Source organism: Balaenoptera borealis, assembly GCF_965194805.1.
Source record: "Balaenoptera borealis genome assembly, chromosome: X".
Taxonomy (NCBI): domain Eukaryota; kingdom Metazoa; phylum Chordata; class Mammalia; order Artiodactyla; family Balaenopteridae; genus Balaenoptera; species Balaenoptera borealis.
The window spans coordinates 59,339,335-59,362,538 of record NC_138881.1 but is presented as its reverse complement, the minus strand read 5'-3'; the positions used below and the strand labels follow the sequence as shown (position 1 = coordinate 59,362,538).

Sequence of the window (23,204 nt, the reverse complement as noted above, 5' to 3'; positions counted from 1 at the left end):
TTACTACTCACGCCTCTCTAAAATTAGAGTAAAACCGTGGGTACATCATACCAGAGTAAGAAGATTATCAGCTATTGACCAGCCAAGCCTGCCTACAGCCAGCGCAGACTCCTGAGAAGCAGACATCTCACCCTTTGGGAAACTTTAAGTATTTGTTCCGACAAGTGGAATGAAAGTTCTGTTTTCTTAACCTTTCTCATACCTTCTACCTATAGATTCATATGCTGATTCTTTTGATAATTCTAACTGCTAGACATGTGGTCAGCTTCCTATTTCTGGGTCTTCAGGATTGCCTTGATAGGTTTTCCCCATACAGGGAATGGTTTGGAAACAACTGGCTACAATAAGTCTCTCTGAAGTACAGGTTCCAGACTGGGCTTCAGACTTACTCCCCTGAATTCCCAAGGAAATGAGATCTGTTCTGTCTACTAAAGTTCTAGTTGTCACTCCTCTTACTTCTAACTGGGTCTGCTACACCAAAATGGCAAAACAAGGGATTGAGATCTTAATCACATAAGACTCGGATCCAGGACTTGGAACTCAAATATTTCTAATTTGTTATCTATTCCCCCAAATTTAGGCAGGGATACGCCCCAGCTCAGCAAGAAGTAGTTAAAGCTGTGATCGCCCCGTTCCCTAAAAGGTTTGGGGAAAGATACAGCTGAAGTGGGGATGAAAACCGAGTCCCCCTAAAGCTGAGTTCCTCTGCTGAGCTTACGATTAACATCTCTATCCAAAACGATTGTTCCCTTTTCTTGTCCAACATCTGTTCTCCTCAAGATTGAGGAATATCAAAGAAAAGGGAGGGACCGATGCCGAGCAGGGCCCTCTGGGGCTCCTGGGCAGGGAGGCCTTTTTGTCCCCCATTTCTTGTAAGCAAGACTCCAGCCTCCATGACCTTCCCTGAGTTCCAAAGGGCAGACCTGAACAGTTGCTAATCAAGGGAGGAGCAGCCACAAAACCACCCGAGGCAAGATTAAAGTGACCAGAGAAGCTCAGGAGATTAGGAGACCCTGCACACACCATACTCTTGTCAGCAACCCCACCCTTTTGAAACTTTGCAGAAGAAAGAAGAATGCAAGACTGTTAACTGCCTTGATCCTTATCACATACCTCTGACCATTACCCCTGACTATACAACTTCTCCCTATTCCCCAGTGAAGGGGGGCACAGTTCTTGAGGCGCTAGCGTACTGTGTTCCCCTTTGCCTGGCAAAGAAATAAAGCCACTCTTTCTTTCTCCTCCATCACTCTGTCTTCGATATTTCTGTTTGGCACTGGTGCACAGAGAGCTAGGATTCTGGCAACAGCAGCTGATACAGAGGATAGCATTAATTTGGGAATGTTGCTGAATCAGAGTTTCCCAAACTTCTCAGATAAGAATCACTTGGAGGGAATTCCCTGGCAGTCCAATGGTTAGGATTCCACGCTTTCACTGCCAAGGGCACGGGTTCAATCCCTGTTCGGGGAACTAATACCCCACAAGCTGCGCGGCATGGCCAAAAAAAAAAAAAAAATCACTTGGGCCATCTGTAAAATATACACACCACCAGTCTTCCCCAGACATTCTGACTCAAGAAGGTTGAACTGGGGCCTGGGAATCAGTACAAGTACACCAGTGGTTTATCTTCAAAGTCAGGGGGAAACAAATTATATTATTATATTTAGGCAAATATTTGCACCGTAATACCGAAGACCCTGGAATTGCCAAAGAAGATTAAACTACCAATAGGAAAAAATTTGTCTATTTTACACTGATATGGAACCGGTGTTTTGGAAACACAATCCTGAGGTTACCTTCTCAGGCTCCACCCCACTCCCACTGAAAAATTTCCCACTACTTTTAGAATATAGACAAAACTCCTTACCATGGTCCACAATGCCCAGAGTCATGGTTTCCTTCCTACTGCTTCTCTATATCCAATACCCATCTTTCTGGTCTTTAAATTTAAAGATGGCCCTTCTCTAGGCCAAGGCTAATCTCTTCTACCCTTGGTGCTCCTGAGGAAGTTTCCTCATTTGTAAAATGGGAATAATATTGATCTCATAGATGGTTCAGGATTAAATGGGGTCAGGTAAGAAGAGCTCTCTGCACAGAGAGGCTGGCACAGTGAATGATAGCTATTATTTAATCAAATCAAGCTCTGTTTCTACTTCACATTCAATTCTTTTTTTTTTAAATTAATTAATTAATTTATTTATGGCTGTGTTGGGTCTTCGTTTCTGTGCGAGGGCTTTCTCTACTTGCGGCAAGCGAGGGCCACTCTTCATCGCGGTGCACGGGCCTCTCACTATCGTGGCCTCTCTTGTTGCGGAGCACAGGCTCCAGACGCGCAGGCTCAGTAATTGTGGCTCACGGGCCCAGTTGCTCCGCGGCATGTGGGATCTTCCCAGACCAGGGCTTGAACCCGTGTCCCCTGCACTGGCAGGCAGATTCTCAACCACTGCGCCACCAGGGAAGCCCTCAATTCAATTCTTAAACCCACTTGCCATCTGGTTTCTGCATCCACCATTCCAAAGAAACTATTTTCATTAGGCTCACCAACTGCCAAGTCCAAATGACATATTTCAGTCCTTATCTGACTGACCTTTCTGCAAATACTGGACATTGCTGACCATTCCATCCTCTGAAATTCTCCTTTGGCTTCCCTAAAAACTGTATCCTGGTTTCCTCATACTTCTCTGGCCAGTCTTTTAAAGTACCCTTTGTGGTTCCTTCATTGCTTACTTTTTCAAATTTTAAAAAAATGTTTTATCACAGTAATACATGCATATTTATACGCCAATGACAGCTACTCAGCAAGGTCTTCCTTGACCATTAAATTAGAACCCTCACCCCATACCCTTTCTCATCACTTTGTTTTGTCTTCGGAGTACTTCTCTCACTCTCATTCACTTGTTTGTCTTCCTCCCCCACTAGATCCTAAACTCTCTGAGGGAAGGGGGTATGTTTTATTCACTGCTGTATTCAGAGCACGAAGAATAATGCCTGGCACCCACTAGGCTCAATCAACATTTGACTAACTGACTGAAATATCCCCCACATTTAATCAATCACTTGTAGATTCTACCTCCTCAATTCTCTCAAATCTTTGCCCACTGTTCTTGCTTCACAACTGACTCATATCTTGCTTAAATGACTGCCACAACCATCTCCAGTCCTATTCTATAGTCCATAGCCCAAATGGCAGCTAAAGTGATCCAAATCCTTCAGTAGATTCCTACTGCCTTTAGGATTATGTCCAGATTCTTTAGCAAAGCATATAGGGCTCTCCATGATCTGGACCCTGGCTAATTCTAGTTTCAGCTTTTGCCAGCCCCTTCCATATGCACCATGCTCTAACCATCCCTAACTATTTATAGTCACATGCAAACTGCTTTACCTTTTTTGCTTCTACACCATGACAGCTGTGTTGCTGAGGACCTTTGGAGAAAAATCACACAATAAAGTAAATCGGTACCATTTTAGATAAACACCATTTAACCTCATTTGTGCATTGAACACCTATAACAATCCTTTTATGGATCCCTAGTCAGCTCCAGCTCCCATTTCCCTCATGACCATTAAAAAAAAAAATACCAAGAAACACTTCAACATTAATAGAAGGGTTTACAGTGAAAAGAATGCACCCCTCCCCAACCCTACCTCACTCCTAGAGGTGTTAACAGTTTGAAGCGCAAGGTGCCAAATCTTCTCTGTGAATATGCAAATATGGATTTACATCCCTTTTGTCTCCGAAACAAATGAAATTAAATGTCACCTACTATTCTAAGACTTATTTCTTCAAGAATATCTTTCCATATTAGTACATATAGATTTTCCTCATTCTTTTTCAACAGTTGCATATTTTTTGACTGGACGTACCATAATTCAACCTCTCTGCTACTAATGGACATTTAGCAGGTTTCCCGTTTTTCATTCTCTCAGCAGTTCAACACTTTTATTCAAGCTCCCATTCCATTTTCACTTTTCTCACAAGGATGATTTTACCTATTTCACAGAGGAAACTGAAGCTATGAAGTGTGAACTCCTCCAACTTTCTATCTCCCTCATCTATACGCTGATCTGTAACTCCAACTCCGTCCTTCCTTTGTCTGGGGGTGGGGGGGGAATCTCTTCTCCTATAGGAGGAAATGCTATCTATACTAACATTCCTTCCTGTTTTCACAGAGGTCTTTCCAACAATTATCTTCTCTTGCTTTTTTCCAACCCCTCCTTCTCTATTGCTTTCTCCCTTAAGCCTATGTAAGCGTACTTATTTATCTTCCATCTTTTTTTTTTAATTCTTGGCTGCACCGGCGCCACATGCAGGATCTTAATTCCCTGACCAGGAATCAAACCTGCGGCCCCTGCAGTGGAAGTGCAGAGTCTTAACCACTGGACAGCCAGGGAAGTCCCTATTTTTCTTCCATCTTAAGGTACAGTATGCTAACACATATATATGGAATCTAAGGAAAAAAAAAAAAAGGTCATGAAGAACCTAGGGGCAAGACGGGAATAAAGACACAGACCTACTAGAGAATGGACTTGAGGATATGGGGAGGGGGAAGGGTAAGCTGTGACAAAGTGAGAGAGTGGCATGGACATATATACACTACCAAACATAAAATAGATAGCTAGTGGGAAGCAGCCGCATAGCACAGGGAGATCAGCTCGGTGCTTTGTGACCACCTAGAGGGGTGGGATAGGGAGGGTGGGAGGGAGGGAGATGCAAGAGGGAAGAGATATGGGGACATATGTATATGTATAACTGATTCACTTTGTTATAAAGCAGAAACTAACACACCATTGTAAAGCAATTATACTCCAATAAAGATGTTAAAAAAAAAAGACTCTCCCCCTCTTTTATTCCTCACAGCCTAGCTTCTTGAAAGAGTAGTCTATGATCTCTCTTGTCACTTCCTCATCTTCCATCTGTCCCTCACCCTCCTGCTGGCTGGCTTCTAATCTCACTCTCTTGCTAGCTAAGGTCACCAGGGACCTCCTAGTTGCCAAACCCAAAGGCTCTCAGGCTTTATTTTACTTTACTTCTCTGTGGTATATATACTAAGTCTTTTTCTTTTTTCCTTTAAAACTCCTTCCTTGGTTTAAGAAATATCATCAAGTTTTCCTTCTATTTTTGACCACCCCTAAAAATTGGTCTATACGAGCATTCTGCCCTCCATACCCTTCTGACTCTACACAGGCTTCCTGTGTGATCTCACCTACTCCCAAGTTTGCACAAATCCTAAGCTTTCTACCTATCATAGTTTAAACACACATGCTCCCAACCGAACTTGGCTATTTCTCCTACCTTCCACCCTCAATCTGTTCAGTGAATGGCCATCACCATTTACCCAATCACCTAAGTCAGAAACCTAGATTCCACTTTTTTTTTTTTTTTTTTACTTTCCATTATCCAGTCAGTCACCAAGAGGTACCTCTCATTTCACCCCTACTGCCAATGCCTCAGCCAGTTTAAGTCTCCATCATCTCTCATCTGGCGTCACCCCTCCCCAGCCCATCCATTTTTCACACTGTGCCAGTGATCTCTCTAAGATGAGCATTTGATCCTGAGCCTTGTAATCACTACACTACATATGTTTCCTTTATTCCATCCATCCAGAACTACTTGTTGTTCCATGAACAGACCATGTACTTTCATGCCCCTAAGCATTCTGTTCTCTCTGCCTAGAATACTTACCCCCCGCTGGCCCCCAGCAAACTCCTCCCTACTCTTCATGATCTATCTGAAGGGTTCCCCTCTACGAAGGCTTCTCATCCTTACTTCATAAGCAGAGTTGGTAACTCCTTATCACCATGAAACTTTGTAAATATTTATTGCAATGATCATTTCTTATTAAACTTATTTATATGTCTATCACTCATTCTAGACCTTAAGTGCCCTGCCATCAGAAACTGTATCTTAACGTCTGTATCAGCATCTAGCAGACTACTTGATAAAAATAGGTGGCTCGATAAATGCTGAATGAATGAATGAATACCATGTACCCATCCAATCAAGCTAAACCAAAATTCTGGAAGCCACCTTTCATTCTTCCTTCTCCACTCCCAAATGCCAATTGGTCATCAAGTCCTATTGATTCTATCCCCTAAACAGCTCTCAAATTCATCCCCCTCCTCCCCATCTTAATGCTACAGCCCTAGTTCAGGCTCCACTACCCCATACTTGAACTAGATTTGCCCCCCTCCAAACCACTCTCCGCACTAGTGCTGGAATTTTTTTAAATTTTTTTATTACAAAAATAATACATTCTTGTAAAAAATTCAAATACAGAAATAAAAGCACAATACCCCACCCAGTAGACACACAAGCATATAGCCCCCTCCCCTCCAATCCCACTCCCCAGAGGTTATCACTGTGAACAGTTTTGTGTATATCCTTTCAGACCTTTTCCTTTGCATATACACATATATATAAACACATATAAATACACACACATGGGTTTTGTCATTTACAAAAACGGTATCACACTTGTTACATGATTGTTCAATTTTTCTTCATTTAATATACAGAAATTTTCTAAAACACAAATCTGATTATATCACTCCACTAGAGTGCCTCATTTCTCATAATATAGAATTCACATGCAGTAGCATCAAATTCAACGCTCTTGACGATATGCTTCCTATCCATCTTTCAGTCTCATCTCTGGCCATTCCAGCATTTGAGGGACTGGAACATAAACCACCTTAAATCCTTTCTGGAACACGGCAGGTACAAACAAACAAACAAACAAACTAGGAACACACTCTGCCATTTCTGGAGTTCGGCCTTTTCACTTCATGTTACACTCTGCCTGGACTTTTCCATCTGGCAAGCTCCTAATAATTCTTCAACAATCAGCTTAAAAATTACCTCTAGGAAGACTTCCCTGACTTTTTCAGACATGATCACTCCTCTATTTTCCCCTATACTTTATATCTAGCTTCTTAATTGCACTTCTCTCACAGTACTGTAATGATTTATTAACATGTCTTGAATTCCACTCCCCCTCCCCCAACTTGATGGTGATATTGTTCAGTGAAAGGAATGCGTCTTATTTAATTTTGCATCCCAAGGTTTTGATGGAATGCTTACCATGGAGCAGATGCTCAGTAACGAATCTGTTGAGGATTTTATGATTCTAGGAACATTTACTGAGTACCTACTCTGCACAGAACCATATCCTGAGCATGAAAGGAAACAGAAGACACAGTCTTTGCCCTAAGGAACTTACCATTTCCCTACCATTTCCCCTGGGGGGGAGGGACAGAACACATTTACATGGCAACATATCATTTCTGACATATAGGCTGTTGCAAAGATTTATAGTTATTTGCCTCCAATCCATTTAGGAACAAGGCAGTGTATAATCAAATACATAATAAAATAATGGGCAGTTCAGTTTGTCCAAGAGGTTTATGCTTTTAGTGTGGCACAGAGTCCACCAGAATCCAATTCTCTGTCCCAGCAGAGGGGCTGTCCCCTGTTCCAGCCTGCACATTAGAAAACTGAGATGATACCATGCTTGGAAATTTTCTAATACATCAAGAGGACATAAAGTTATTAGTTCTTTCATGATTTCTCTTCTTTCCCCAGGAAAGAATGATACTAAGAGCAATAAATGGAGTTAAAGGGGGCACTGGAGAAGGAGAAGATTGCTCTCTGTTAGTGGTAGGGGGAAGGGGGTTGCTTGGTTTTAAATCAAAGGGTGGCACTGCCCCAGGAAGATCAGGAGAGGTGATTTTTTATCATTTACTTACTTACTAATTTTTAAAGGCTACGGTACTAGTTAATCTGGTGATTTCAAGATCAGACACTGTACAAATATAAACAAATGGGGGAAAGGTGAACCACCTAGGCTGGAGAACAGGGAAGGCTGACCAAGGAGGCCCAAAGGAAGCCTCATTCATCAGAGTCCAAGTCACTGTCCCCAGCAATGGAGTGGAACTCCTCACTGTCCTCCTCGTCCTCTGACAGGTGGACCTGGCTTAGTACGCTCGGCCCAGAGCGCTGCTCTTCCTCCTCCTCATCTTCTTCCTCCTCTGATACCTCATACCCACCGATGCTGCTGAAGCTTGTGTCTTGGGTGTTCGACTTGGGATCAGGCTCCTCATAGCTCCCATAACTGAGAAGAGAAACATGTCATCTCTCAAGCTCGGACACCATCCTCTAGCTGACCAGTCCCGTTCTTGGTGCCACCAAGGGATCAGCCCATCTCACCTCCCCTGGACACTAAAATGACAGTTCTGGACTGTTCTACAGGTCCCTGAGAGAAAAATGATCCTATTCAAAAACATCAACTTGCCAACTTCATATACGCAAGAATCTGAATGAAAGAAACTCCCCTACACCCGAACAACACACTGCCAACTTACATGACCATAAATGCTCTGAGAGCCTCATAGTTTCGTCTGCCACTTACAGCTTCACTCATCTACGTATCCAATTAGTCAACAGTCCTGAAGATTCTACCTTTTCAATATATCTTGTCTCTATCCCCTCCTTTCCAGCCCTATTCTGCCTGCCTTGGCTTAGTCCTTTGTCATCCCTGGCCGCCTGCACCACTGAAATCAGTCTTTATGCCTCCAGTCTTGCTCTCCCCCAATTAATTCTTCACATTTCTGCCAGAGTGCTGTTTATTTTTGTTTGTTTGTTTATTCTTAATTTTACTTAAAAAAAAAACACAAGTAATGCACGTTCACTGGTTAAAAAAAAATTAGAATATACACCAGAAAAAAAGAAAAAAAAAAAAAAAACACCAATAACTCTACCACCCAGAGATAATCTTTTGGTATATGACCTTCCAAATTTTTTTCTATGCACTTCACTTTGATGCTTAAACATTTCCTTTTTATTTACAAAATTGGAATACTCTATATACTCTTCAGGAATCTGCTTTTCCACTAATGTTTATAATGAACATCTTTCCATGTCAATAAACATACATCTATAGCATCATTTTAATAGCTGCATGGTATTCCACTGTATGGCTGTAACATGATTTATTTCACAGTCTCTCACTAGAACATTTAAGCTGTCTTCAATTTTCCCACTATGAGAAACAATGCTGTGATAAACATCCTTGTACAAACATCTTGATGAAGGTATTTTATTGTTCCCATGGAATAACTTCCTAGATATGGAATGTGGGGGCCAAAGGGGATGCACGCTTTTTAAGTTTCTGATTTATAATGATAAATTGCTGTATCTCTCTCACCTACCCCTTTCGATTTACATTACCAACCAGTCATTTCAGAATGTCTTTTTCCTCATGCCTTTTCCAACATTGGGCATTATAATTCATTTTAATCTTTGCCCATCTTATAGGTTAAAAAATTGCATTTCATTGTTTTATTGCATTTCTTTGATTCTTAGGGAAGCTAATTTTTCATATATTTATTGGCCATTTGCATTTCTTTTGTAAACTGTTAATTCATGGCTTTTGCCCATCTTTCTTTTGGGGCACAGAGCAACCTTTCCAAAATACAGATCTGATCATACTACTCTCATTCAATGTTTGCCCCAAATTTTCAGGCCCTTCATGATTTGGTCCTTACCTACTTCTTTAAACTGTCTCTATTACACGGATCATGATCAAAACCTCCAGCCACACTGAGCTACTTGCATTCTCTAGAAGTGTTTCATGTCTCTGTGTCATCATACACGCTGTTCTTAGTCTCTGGAATGTCCTTCACTTCCTTTTTCATTTAGCTGATTCCTATTCTGATTCAGCTCAGTTTCTCTAACCAGCTCCCCTACTCCACTCCTACCCAAGTCCCAGAAAAATCCTGTCGTTGCCTATCACAGCACTTTTCTTGTTACACTGTGATCATCATCTGTTTGCCTGTTTTAGATTTCCCACTAGACTGAACTCCCTGAAGCAAGGACAACATCCTTGCTTTTGTACTTGTAAATATTTGCTGGATGAATAGACTCTTAACTGCTTTCTGGATACCTGTGGCTTAGATGTATCATATGTACCTTAAATCCAACATGTCCACAGACAAATTCATTTTTTGCCTGCTTTCCCACTCCATCTAATACCTGTTTTTCCTCTTTCTTCTCTCAGTGACATTCCCATTCATTATATATCTAATCTCCTTACCTCCTAAATCCCATTGATCTACCCTGTGAACAGCTCTTGAATATGTCCCTTCCCTTTCTTCCACTCCTAACAGATTCTAGCTGAATTCCTTATCACTGCCCTAGAGTTACTGAACACACAAATTTGATGTTACTTTCTTTTCCTTAAAGTGATGATTCCCATTAACCACAATCCAAATGTCTTAGCATACCAGTTAAGGTCCTCTACAGTATAATCCCTTGCTACTTCTAGAGTCACAACGCCCAGCAACCTCCCTTCTGTCTGGAATTTACTTTGCTATATTTCTGTGCCTTTGAACATACTTTTCCATCTCTAAGGATCTCCTCACCTGCTGCCACTTATCTACTTAGTAGACTCCTATTCATCCTGTAAGGCCCAGTTCAAATGTTCCCTCATCTGTGACACTTTCCCTGATTACTCCAAGCAGAGCGAGATACTCCCTCCTCAGTGGTGACTTGGCACCTTGTACTTAACCTATGCTATGTAGCTCTTATCACACTGTATTTGTAATAATTTTGTTGTATCAGTCTCTTCCACTAGACTGTGAGCTCCTCAAGGGCAGGATATGTCTTGCTCCTCTGTGTATCCCCAAGGGCCTAGCACAGTGCCTGGCCCTAGCAGGTGCTCAGGAAATGTTTGATGGATGAAAGTAATCTGATGCTGGGCCCTCTGACATCATAGCTGGGCACTGATGCCACAGCCCTGTAGCGTGTTGCTACCGATTACCTGATGTTGCTATCCTCCAAACCATGAGAAGCCTCCCCACCGTCTCCCTCATAGGACATCATGCTTTCTTCATTTTCCATGCCCATCCTTGTGTTCTCCTGAAGCATGCGGGGCTGTTTGGGTCTTATCCCACCAGATCCCACATCAGAGTCACTTCCACTTTCACTCAGCTGGATAGCTGTGAAGAGAGACAGATCCTGAGATAAGTTTGACAAAGAATTAACATCTTTGGCTTAGTCTTCCAGAACTAGTTAATCCCATGCATCTACAGAGGCATCTTGCCTGGACTCCTCACCTCAGAGGATTGCCTAGGGTCAACATTGACAAGATCTGTAGTTTGGAAAGAGAATTAAAAAATCATTTCCTTTTTCCATTTCAGTGCTATCTATCTGTTCTTTTTCCCCCCATCATCTCCTCCTATACTCATCCCCTGCCATTGCCATTAATCCACAAAAAAATCCCAAAGCAGTATCTTTTTTCTTCATTTTCCTTCCCTATTGCCACATATAACACTTCTATCTCATTTTTATCAAGTATTCAAATCAAAACTGCTGCTTTGGCATTGCCTTTTTGACTGTCATCTTTTGTACCTTCTGTGTTGTACTTTTTCACCTCTTCTAAGACTAATGAATTTGATCAGCCTATGAGTGACTGCTCAGTACCCTGAGGTCTATTAATGGGACTTCAATAAAAGAGCAGTTTCTGGTAACAGCATATGTGGCCCAGAGCTTCCTCCCAAGTCCTGAGGGTGCCATGGTGAGCTACGTACCAGAGAAAGGGTTATCTCCTTCTTCATCACTCCCGGCATCTTCCTCATCATCTTCTCCTTCAGACATAAGCAAATCCTCATACAGGACACTGGCTTGAGGCTGTTGCACAGTTCCCTCCTCTTCATCTGCAAGATCACCATCTGCATCTTCACCTTCCTAAATGAGACCAGTTGAGGATCAAAGTCCCATTAATCGACCAAGTAAAAGACCAGAAGCCACCACCAGCCACACCCCCCTTGCTGCCTTACAAGAAGTTACATAATTTTGGTGGATAGATTTGTTTAGCTGGTTCTTAAAGTCAGATTGGGCCTCACTATGGAGACCTTCTGATAGCGCCTGGGGATTTGGCCTGTCCTGTACTACTGGGGCTCCTACCATGTAAGGGTATAATGTAACCATAAGCTTTCTGTAAGCATACTCACTGGGGCTGGAGTCTTAGGTTTCCCATCCTCCTCCTCATCATCATACCCTTCAATATCTACATCAGAGTCTTCCTCGCCCAGCCTACCTCGGCCCTGGTGCATCTGAGTAAGGAACACAAATAGCACATCGTTGAGGGACGTGCCAGTAGGAGGAGTCAACCAAGGGCTCTCACTCAGGACCGATGCTCCTCCCTGATATCCCAGCCAACCCCACAGCTAGTGGGGGCTGTTTACACAGCTCAAGGCATGTGTATTTTCCCCCATTCATTCTTTGGAAATCACAGGTAGGGTTAAAAAAAAAAAACAAACAAAAACCCAAAGAACAGGAAGGCCTTGGTCTACTATTACTGTATCATCACAAGGAGACTCCTCCTTTCTAAACCAAGCTTTCCCTAGCTTGTGTTGGACTCTTTGGGACAGAAAAACCCTTCTGGATTTTGTACTCTCCAGTGGAACCCTGACTGAGATCAGCTGATAAGAGTTCTGGCTTCAGATCAGGAGTATCTGCTGATACCTCTAGAAAACGCCAATTTAAAAAACTTAATTTAAAAAATAACTTTAATTTAGATAACTCATATACAGTAAAGTAGCAGGGCAATTATTTTGAACTCTGTCTCTGAATGCAGTTGGTCTTTCTAGTCACCTGTCAGGCTGCTGTGATGCCTCACACACTTTTCACACTTGTACCTTCCCTTAAGTTCTGCTGTGCCTGACTCTGCCCATGGTGACAGACAGAAGACAATGCCACTCATGCGACCTGCCACCGTCCCACCTTGAAATCACATTTCCAGGCCTTCATTCCCAGGGCCAAGGGGTCCAATCATCATCCTTGACACATGTCCACACATCACCACCATCACTCCCCCATCCCCTACCCCCAAGCATACTACCAATCTCACAAGAAGAATATCCTACCTGTGTCACCTGCTTTTCTGGAGTGGCAGTGGGAATATCCAGGACAGACATATTGCTCTCATCTTGAAATACAGAGGCATCTCGAGACATACTGAGGGATGTGTTGGTATCATACAAATCAGGAGGCTGTGGCACAAATCATACAACTTAGCTTCTATTTAGTAAAGGGAGCAAGAAATACAGAGAACTCCTCTTTAGAGTATTCACTGCAGAAAAAGGTCATGCAGAACAATCCATTTAAAGAGAAAACATAGTTTTGACATAGTTTTATGGACAGGTTTTTGGGAATCTCACAAATGTTGCTCATTCTAGCAGAGAGGCATCTGATGTATATGATCAGAAGCCTGAAGCAGAAAAGCATCAAAGCTATGGGACAATTCTATGTCCTAACAGCCTTTATGGTCAATAACCTAATTTCTTCTAAGCCTTGTCTTATTGTTTTTAGGCCCAGGGCTTCATACCAGTGCCATTTGGATTGTTTGGTTTGGAGACATCTAATAGAAAATGGGATAAAGAAATTTCAGTTCCAACCAGAGCATGGAATGGGGTAAGAGCTTATGAGCTCACCAGAGGATGCTACGAGGCAAAATGGCATGGTGAAAAACCATGGACTTTGGAGTAAACTGCCCTGGGTCTGAGTCCTGGCTCTACCATTTGCTAGCAGAGTAACTTTAACAAATTACTTAATTTCTCTAAGCCTTGATTTCCTCAACTGTGAAACACGGATGATAATGTCTTACCTCACAAGGTTGTTTGGGAGAATTAAGAGATGTGTATATGCTCCTTACCCAAGGAGCATATCCTTCCTTCTTCCCTCTCCTAAAGAGAACAGGGATTTAAAAAATGGACTATTCAGTGAAAGGAGGGCAGGAGGGACTAAAAAAGAACAGGCTGGAAAAGTAGGAAAGCGTTCTCTAAAAAGCTGGCTGAGGGCAGAAGTATTATGCGGCTATTAAAAAATGTTTTCAAAGACTATTTAATGAAATAAAATGCTCATGATATAATGTGAAGCGAAAACAAGACACAAAATCATAATGACCAATTTCACTTTAAAAATGTGTCTATAAACGCACACGTACACGCATTACAGATTTGAAACATACCAAAATGTTCACAGTGGTTGGTTCTTTCTGACTGGTGGACTTGATTTTAGGTAACTTATTTATTCTGTATATTTTCCAATGTGTCCCAGTGAACACGTTACTTTTATCAACAAAAAACCCACGTGTGTTACTTTGTTGTTGGTTTTGTTGTTTTTAAAGCAAACAAACAAGGCTGATTGGGAACAGGGTTTTGGAGAAAGAGAGGCAAAAAAGAATTCAAAGCATTACACTGCAAATAAACTAGTTGTGGAACAAAAGAAGAGAAAATCAGGGAATGAAACGCTATGTGGGAAAATGTAAAGCAAGCAATTTTAGAGAAAGTGTTAAGCTGAACGTATGGTGCAATACAAGCTGGGTAGAAACAGTTGAGTGAAGATACATTATTGATTACCACCATTTAGAGCTGCAAGTAAAGTACGATTACTGTCATGTTTCTACACAACAAAATTGTATTATGACAGGTTAAACTTACACAAACACACTTTAATAGCATTTGGGTTTGAGAGTAGTAATGAGTAAGGACAATCACTCATGCGCATCTTCCTCAGGTTTAGAAGTAATGCACTGGGCTTACTAATTTAAAACGTGTATATATGAGCGAAGGCAATGATCAGAGAGTGAACTGGAATAATGAAGAGGCAATACCTACACCCTACTCCTCATAGGAGATCCTCTTAACTGCACAAAACAACAGCTACTGCTCCTGAGGGAGAACAGTTGCCAGGTTTTCCTCGCCATTTGAGATAGTTGGGAGGGGAAGGGAAGAACGGAAGATGGCTTCTGGGTCTAAGGCTCTGACTCACCAAAGGGCTAGCCTTAGGCTGTCATAGAGCAGAGCAAACCACACGCCACTCAGTAGTTAAGACTCTCCTGGGGAATGATGGCTAAAACCCAGGCTTTAACTTACCACAAAGGGTCTTGCGGAAGCTGTGGGCCTATTAGCAAATAGGACCTTCCTGGGCAACATCACTCACCCAAGCCCCCTTGACCCAATCTGCCCACACACTCCAAGAGCCTTTCCTTGTTTTGGGCCTGGAAGAAGTATCTTAGGGCTCTTTATACTTGGCCCCTCAGTGGCCTAGGTTTTGGGGTGAAAGAGAGAGTAAAAGATAGATAGGGAGAGTGCATGAATGAGATATAGACAGCAATTATCCAACAGAGATCACACAGGTTGCATTATTAGTTCAGAGTGAAACCCGAGCAGAATGGAAAAACGTTTTCCAGTGGGAATTGGGAGAAATCTGCATTAGAATATTTGGTTAAATTTGAAAGGGCCTCTGAGAATCCTGTAGGTGACTTTCATACAGATAAGGAAATAAACATTTCCTGAATGTCTACTATGTGCTGGGCAAATGACCTTGTTTAATGTTTACAACAATCTTGAAAAGTACACTTTAGAGAAACGGAAACTGGATTAGAGGGGTTAAGTTAACTTCCCAAATTCACAAAGCTAGATAGCAGCGGAGCTAAGACTCAAACCCAGAACTGTTTTATACCAACCTTCGTGTACTTTCCACTTTACCACAGTGCTTCCAATACAGTTATATTGTGGTAAGTCTTATTTTTCAAATATACCAGCCCTCTAAGAGTATAGTATAGATGAAAGAGACTCTTAGTATATTCAAGGGTCAGATCCGAAAGACTAAAAATTTCTTATTAATCTTGCTCTCTAGTCTTTGAAATGAAAATTTAAGAACATTATAAAACATTACCTGTCTTCATTTACGGGGAGAGTGAGTCAATCCAGGAAAATGGGTGACATCTGAGCTACACTGAGATATCTCAGAGGGAATGAGTAATCAGGCATCCATAAGGCACAGGAACAATGTGGCCCATGTCTATACTCTAGGGATGTCCTAGAACCCCAATGCATGAGGCAAGGGAGCTCCAGAGACTCAAGAGAATGCCTCTGGCTATGGTAGTCAGGAATCTGGTATTCCTAAATACTGCCTAAACAACTAAGACCCCACCCCATTCATTCATCCCATATCTGTCTCTTCTGGATTCAACAAGGCTACCAAGACCCACGGCCCTCACTCACCTTAGCCTTTGAGAAGACAAGAAAGCACACGAAAGGCATATGAAGAGGAAGGACAGAGAAGAAGGGTATCTCAGTAAATACATCTGTTAACATGCTCCCAAGTTCCCAAACCAAAAAGAAAACTGTAAGAGGAAGCTTCTAGGCCTCAGACTCACCTGAGGTGTGTAAGGCCCTGGGGTCATTGGGTCCAAGCTTTCTAATTCTGCTTCCTCCAAAGCTGCTTCTTTAGCTGTGCAAATATCCTTCTCAAGTTGAGTCAAATGCTCATCATACTGAGAAATAAAGAAAATTAGTGAATTCATTCAACATTTGTTTTAGACACTGGGGATACAAAAGTTGTAAAAGGAGCAAATGAAAATCCTTGTCTTCGAGGAGCTTCTATTCTAGTGGCAGGACACATATGGTAATTAAAGTAAATAATTACATAGTTTATTAAAAACATTTAGTGCTAGGTAAGAAAATAAAGCAGGGAAGGAAATAAGGGATGTGGGTTGAGGTTTGGGGTGGGATATTACGTTTTAAAACAGGATAGGCAGAGAAGGCCTCTTCATCACTCTAGGGAACAAAGGGATTCCAGAAAGCTAGATCCTAAGGGGACCTCCTCTTTACCACTTACCTCAGTCAATGTCTGGTAACAGACGTTCACAATCTCCTGAGCAGTCTTGGTATACTGACTTTCAGGCCCTAAAAATGAAGAGAATGCCATTACCTTTGCAGACTTCAGTTCCAGAAATTTACATTGTCACCAGTGGTAGTGTCCCATTATCCTAGATCCAAAGAATCATGCTTCAGCTTTAACTTGGACTCTTGCTCTACTTTTGGAGGTGGAAAATTTCAAATACATACAAATACAGAGACACTAATAAAATGAACTCCCATGTACCCATCCATTACTCAGTGTCAATGATTATCAATACATGGTCAATCCTGTTTCATTTACACCAACTTTGACACTTCCCAAATTATTCTGAAGCAAATTCCAGCATTTCATTTCATCCATAAATTGTTCAGTATGTGTCTTTAAGGACTCTTTAAAAAAATAACTATGTATGATACTATAATGGTAGATACATGTCACTATACATCTGTCAAAACCCACAGAATGTACAATACCCAGAGTGAACCCTAATGTAAACTATGGACTTTGGGTGATAATGATGTGTCAATGTAGGTTCATTGATTGTAACAAATTTACCAACTTAGTGGGGGACGTTGATAACAGGGGAGGCTGAGCACGTGTAGGCGCACAGGGTATATGGGAACTCTCTGTACCTTCTGCTCAATTTTGCTCTAAACTGCTCTAAAAAATAAAGTCTATTTAAAAAAGAAAAACCAGCTGTATTACACCTAAAATAGTTAACAATAATTCTTTAATATTATTAAACAGCCAGTCAACATTCAAATTTCCCCAACTGTTTTACAAATGTTCTTTTACATTTGATTTTTTGGAATCATAATCCAAATAAGGTCCACACACGGCATTTGACTGATGTGTCTCTTTAAGATACTTTAATCTATTAGGTGATTCTTTAACCAAACTACACAGCTCCCCATACAGTTTTTGTCACAAGTTGCAAACTGGTGGCTTGCAGGTCAATCCAGTTTTATTTGGCTCACAAAAAAATCAGTTCAGGTGGTCATCGTTTCATAATGTGCAGAAATGTCAAATCATTGTATTGTACACCTGGAACTAACATACTGCTGTAGGTCAATTATACTTCAATTAAAAAAATCACTTCAGTTTGTGAAAATGGATTGAGCTGTGCACTCATAATATATACTTTTCTGTACGTAAACTATACGTCAATAAAAAGTTAAAAAAAATCTTAGTTGGCAACATTTAACAATCAAGAGATTTCATATAAAAAACCAAATGTCTGGCTTCTCTTAAAAAAGTGAAAGATGTGGCAACACAGGGTTAGCATTCTCATAATGCACCGATGGGCTGGATCTGAGTAGCAGCTGTCCCTTTTAGATAAGGCATGTGTTTCCCAGGTTACGTTGGTCCCTACCAGGTCTGCTTAACTCATTTACGCCTGGACCCTGAAAACATCTGACTTTTTATTCCCTGCCTTAAGTGCTTTATAATAGTCTTTAACATACTGTTCATTCACCTACTCATTCATAAAACATTTTTGAGTACCTTCTAGGCGCCAGGCACTAGACACAGAAAGGAGTAAGATATAGACCATATCCTCAAGAAGTTATGGTCTAGCACAGTGAGATAGACTATAAACAAATGGGGCAATACAATGCAGTGAAAAAATCTATACAGGGCTCAGTAGAGGCACAGAGGAGGAAGTGGCCAATTCTGGGATGTAAGAAGGAAAGAAGAATTAGGAAAGGCTTCACAGAGGAGGTGATGCTTGAATTAAATCTACTATTTATCAGGATGTAAAGGATAAAAAATATACCACATGTGAAGTTTTCGTGCTGTAACTACTCTGATTATTGCAAGCTATTATACAAATAAATAAGTCTCCTTCAGTTAAAATCTCTCACAAGCATAGGTCATCTGTTCTTTTTTTTTTAATTAATGAATTTATTTATTTATGGCTGCGTTGGGTCTTTGTTGCTGCGCGCGGGCTTTCTCTAGTTGCGGCGAGCGGGGGGCTGCTCTCTTCGTTGCGGTGCGCAGGCTTCTCATTGCAGTGGCTTCTCTTGTTGCGGAGCACGGGCTCTAGGCGCGCGGGCTTCAGTAATTGTGGCACTCGGGCTCAGTAGTTGTGGTGCACAGGCTTAGTTGCTCCGCGGCACGTGGGATCTTCCTGGACCAGGGCACGAACCCGTGTCCCCTGCATTGGCAGGCGGATTCTTAACCACTGAGCCACCAGGGAAGTCCCAGGTCATCTAGTCTTTATAAAAGATAAGTAAAGTTGTGTCCTCACACAAGCTGACTGTGCCAAACACAAACCAGAAAGAAAACGCAGTCAACCAAAAGATATTCAGGACATGTAGAAAGACAGCCAGAGCTGGCTCACAGTCAAGAATAGTTTGAGTGACAAGAAGACCGAAGCTGAAGTTTCTGAGTTCTAATCTTCTAGGGCCACCAGTAGGTTGGTCCTCAAAGTACTGACGGAGACAGACTGCAAAAGTTATCAGACAAGCTTTCATGTTGATAGAAATGCATGATGTTAGAGAAAACAGGCTGCATACAGGTTAGAGCCCTCCTTCACCAAGCCAGTACAACATCAGCTTATTGCAGTATCCTGGCTCTTATACCTACCTACCTGACTCATCGCTCAAATTCCAGCCTATAGATTAAGAATTCAGCTCTTCAGTTTTGAAACCTAAACATAAACCAACCCTTTCAATATCTCAATGCTCTCATAATACAAGGAAAAATTAGTTTTATACATTTGCAAAGTTTTCTCTTACTTTAAACCATTTAAAAGATGTGACCTCTTCGTCGCCCATTTTCTTTGCAACACACAACTCTAAATAAATACCCACGGGCTTCCCTGGTGGCGCAGTGGTTGAGAATCTGCCTGCTAATGCAGGGGACACGGGTTCGAGCCCTGGTCTGGGAGGATCCCACATGCCGCGGAGCGGCTGGGCCCGTGAGCCACAACTACTGAGCCTGCGCGTCTGGAGCCTGTGCCCCGCAACGGGAGGGGCCGCGATAGTGAAAGGCCCGCGCACCGCGATGAAGAGCGGTCCCCGCACCGCGATGAGGAGTGGCCCCCACTTGCCGCGACTAGAGAAAGCCCTCGCACGAACCGAGGACCCAGCACAGCCAAAAATAAGTAAATAAATAAAAATAAAAGTAGCTATAAAAAAAAAAAATTCCTACCTGCTTTCTGTGTCATGTTTAAAAAAAAAAAAAAAAAAAAAAAGAATCCGCCTGTCAATTCAGGGGACACAGGTTCGAGCCCTGGTCTGGGAAGATCCCACATGCCACGGAGCAACTAAGCCCGTGCGCCACAACTACTGAAGCCCGTGCGCCTACAGCCCATGCTCCGTAACAAGAGAAGCCACCGCAATGAGAAGCCCATGCACCCCAACGAAGAATAGCCCCCGCTTGCTGCAACTAGAGAGAGCCCGTGTGCAGAAACGAAGACCCAATGAAGCCAAAGATAAATAAATAAATAAAATAAATTTATATTAAAAAAAAACCTAAAAAAATAAAATACCCACTAATAAAGCCCCCAGAATATAAAAAAATACACTTACTTATATAGCTGAGATACTTCTCTGTGTGTTTTGATTACTAGCTGTGTCTGTTCTCAGTTTTTCACAGTCCATGCTCTCAAGAGCTACAAGGGTTTCAGCTATTTAACTCTATTACTCTACTATATGCAAAGTGGCACTGAAGTATAATATTTCGGATGAAAGATGGTGGTGGAGTTGGCAAACCACTGTTAACACCACCAAAAAAGGATAAAAATACACAGATATTTTCTTAACCCTACCTATACCGGAAATTCTTTATTTATTTGTTTGTTCATTTATTTATTTATTTATGGCTGCATTGGGTCTTCGTTGCTGCACACGGGCAGTGAGCGGGGGCTACTCTTTGTTGTGGTGCGTGGGCTTCTCATTGTGGTGGCTTCTCGCTGCGGAGCACGGGCTCTAGGCGCGCAGGCTTCAGTAGTTGTGGCACGCGGGCTCAGTAGTTGTGGCTCGCGAGCTCTAGAGCACAGGCTCAGTAGTTGTGGCACACGGGCTTAGCTGCTCCACGGCATGTAGGGTCTTCCTGGACCAGGGCTTGAACCCATGTCCCCTGCATTTGCAGGCGGATTCTCAACCACTGTGCCACCAGGAAAGTCCCTATACCAGAAATTCTTGAATGGAGTGGTAATGAGAGAGATCCATGAACCTCCTGAAACTGTAAACAGAATTCTGTATATAATACATATTTTTCTGAGTAGAAGATCCATAGTTTTCCATCAGATTCTCAAAGGGGTCCATAACCATCTGCATAATGCTAAAAATATTGCTCTATATTCTGCAGCAATCAGGTGCTTACTAAAAGTAGGATGATCAGGGCTTCCCTGGTGGCGCAATGGTTGAGAATCCACCTGCAAACGCAGGGGACATGGGTTCAAGCCCTGGTCCAGGAAGACCCCACATGCCGTGGAGCAGCTAAGCCCGTGCGCCACAACTACTGAGCCTGTGCTCTAGAGCTCGCGAGCCACAACTACTGAGCCCACGTGCCACAACTACTGAAGCCTGCGCGCCTAGAGCCCGTGCTCCGCAATGAGAAGCCACCGCAATGAGAAGCCCGTGCACCGCCATGAAGAGTAGCCCCCGCTCGCCGCAACTAGAGAAAGCCTGTGCACAGCAACGAAGACTCAATGCAGCCAAAAATAAATAAATAAACAAACAAATAAAAGTAGGATGATCAGCTTTAAGTTTCACAGCTTAGGAAGAAAAGAGTCATCCAGTGAAAAGACATACACAGACAACAGGGCCTCTGCGGGAATAATAAAGATACTGTGGCTACTGTGGGGGGAAAAAGAGGAGGCAGAAACTGAATTCCAATTTCCCGGTCCCTAAAGGATTACTATACAGAAAATCAGAATTTATGAAGAGTAATTTCCAGGATGACATGAAAATGAATGTGAAAGATAAAACCGTCTATGAATTATCACTGTGCCCTACAGGAGAACAAGTGACCCATTTGCAAAAATGTATGTTTTTCTGAATATATTTTGTTTTTCTTCTCTCTCCTTATTTAGTAAATCATGGCAAAGCAACTGTAAATATCAAAGAAATATATTTATATTTATACTTTGCCTCATTCATAAGGATTGGCAGTAGCCTACAGAATCACATGTAATTCAAATCAAATGTCCTTAAATAGTGATAATTCCAATGACAGCTTTGGAAAGTTGATATTCCACCAAAATCAAAGAAAATTCCTTTTGTCATTTCTAAGTTAATTTCCCTCTTTAGTAATGTCAGGAGAAGAAAGTTACAAGCTTTGTGGTTCCAGTTAGAGAGGGAAAACAAGTATTATTGCTATCTAAAAGGTTTCAGAGAAAAATACCAGTTGAGTTGGTGAGCAGTCCTGCACAACCAAGAGAAGGGGGTTTGTGATCACTTCTAAGCTCCTATTTCCTTTGAGAACATTTCCACAAATACTAAAAATAACCTTCCTCCTAAGAAGATAAGCACTGTGCCAAAACAAGCATAAATTATTATCCTGACAGTGAACGGTGTGGGGGATATGCATGTGTTGCAATGTGAATCATTAAAATTAAAAAATAAAATCTCAGTAGCAGTAGAAAGCTTTAAAAAAAATCAGTGCCAGATTTAAAAAGAAAAAAAGGAAAAATCTGCACAGCTAATTCCTAAAGAAACTAGAATTACTAAATTCAATTATGCATAGTCCACAGATCCCAAAAAAGATGAGCTTGGGCTCCCCCAATTCTTAGATATTTATCTCAAACTAGGTCCAGAAAAGGTAAAAAGAGAAGTAAATCTAACCTTTCAGACTGTAGCTAGGCTCTTTACATTAGGTATGACGTAGATCAAATGCAAATTAAGATGTTTAGTTTCCAAGATAAAAGGTTTGAGCTCTCAAACCACTGTAACAGAACTTTACTCAGAATCAGGACTAGAAACTCAAGAAGCTAGAAAATCCAGAGGGGAACTGGGGTAATAAATCTCACTGGGCATGGGTAGGATTTACATTCAGGACCTACCTCGTTAAAAGTCCCAAAGAACGTTAAAATACTTTTTTCCCCCAAATGGACCATTCCATTTAGCAACTTAAAAAATACATACATAGCCTTAGCTAAACACACTCATCTCATATTTCTACAACAATTAGAAAAATAACAATATAGACAATTCAAAACACCTTTTCTTGAAGAATAAAATTTATAACAGCCTAACTCTTCATTTTTAAGTACTTACTGTAAGCCAGGTATAGTGCTAGGCTCTGATGATACAAAGATACAAAAATAAAAAACAGAACAAAACAAACAAAAAACAAGAGATAAGTCCTTGTGCTTGATGCCCTTTCAAGGCTTCATGGAAGATAAATATACACAAACTCATAATTTCAATAACATACCAAGCACTAAGGGATCGTAGAGAAAGTAGCAACTGTGTCAGAGAATGAGGCAGTGTTAAAGAACACTTCTTTGAAACTGTTTTCATCAGGTCAACAGTGATATGCTAACTGC

The 23,204-nt window shown here is 41.6% G+C and overlaps 1 protein-coding gene across 14 annotated transcripts in view; it reads right to left on the bottom strand.

Moving 5' to 3' along the window:
- Positions 1 to 23,204, bottom strand: part of TAF1 (TATA-box binding protein associated factor 1) — a 122,868-nt gene that overhangs the window by 24,049 nt on the left and 75,615 nt on the right. For 5 of the 14 annotated variants that reach the window (XM_082376956.1, XM_082376949.1, XM_082376957.1 and 2 more), the window contains 8 exons: positions 16,685 to 16,752; positions 16,224 to 16,340; positions 12,925 to 13,050; positions 12,010 to 12,111; positions 11,587 to 11,743; positions 10,818 to 10,995; positions 3,646 to 8,111; positions 3,383 to 3,423 (listed from right to left, as the gene is read on the bottom strand). In XM_082376956.1, coding sequence (XP_082233082.1) covers positions 7,889 to 8,111; positions 10,818 to 10,995; positions 11,587 to 11,743; positions 12,010 to 12,111; positions 12,925 to 13,050; positions 16,224 to 16,340; positions 16,685 to 16,752 — 971 coding nt within the window. In that variant the 3' untranslated portion in view covers positions 3,383 to 3,423; positions 3,646 to 7,888. Of the gene's footprint in view, positions 1 to 3,382; positions 3,424 to 3,645; positions 9,039 to 10,817; positions 10,996 to 11,586; positions 11,744 to 12,009; positions 12,112 to 12,924; positions 13,051 to 13,664; positions 13,744 to 16,223; positions 16,341 to 16,684; positions 16,753 to 16,779; positions 18,966 to 23,204 lie in introns of those variants that run through there. The other 9 variants (XM_082376960.1, XM_082376959.1, XM_082376950.1 and 6 more) reach the window with 6 other exon arrangements.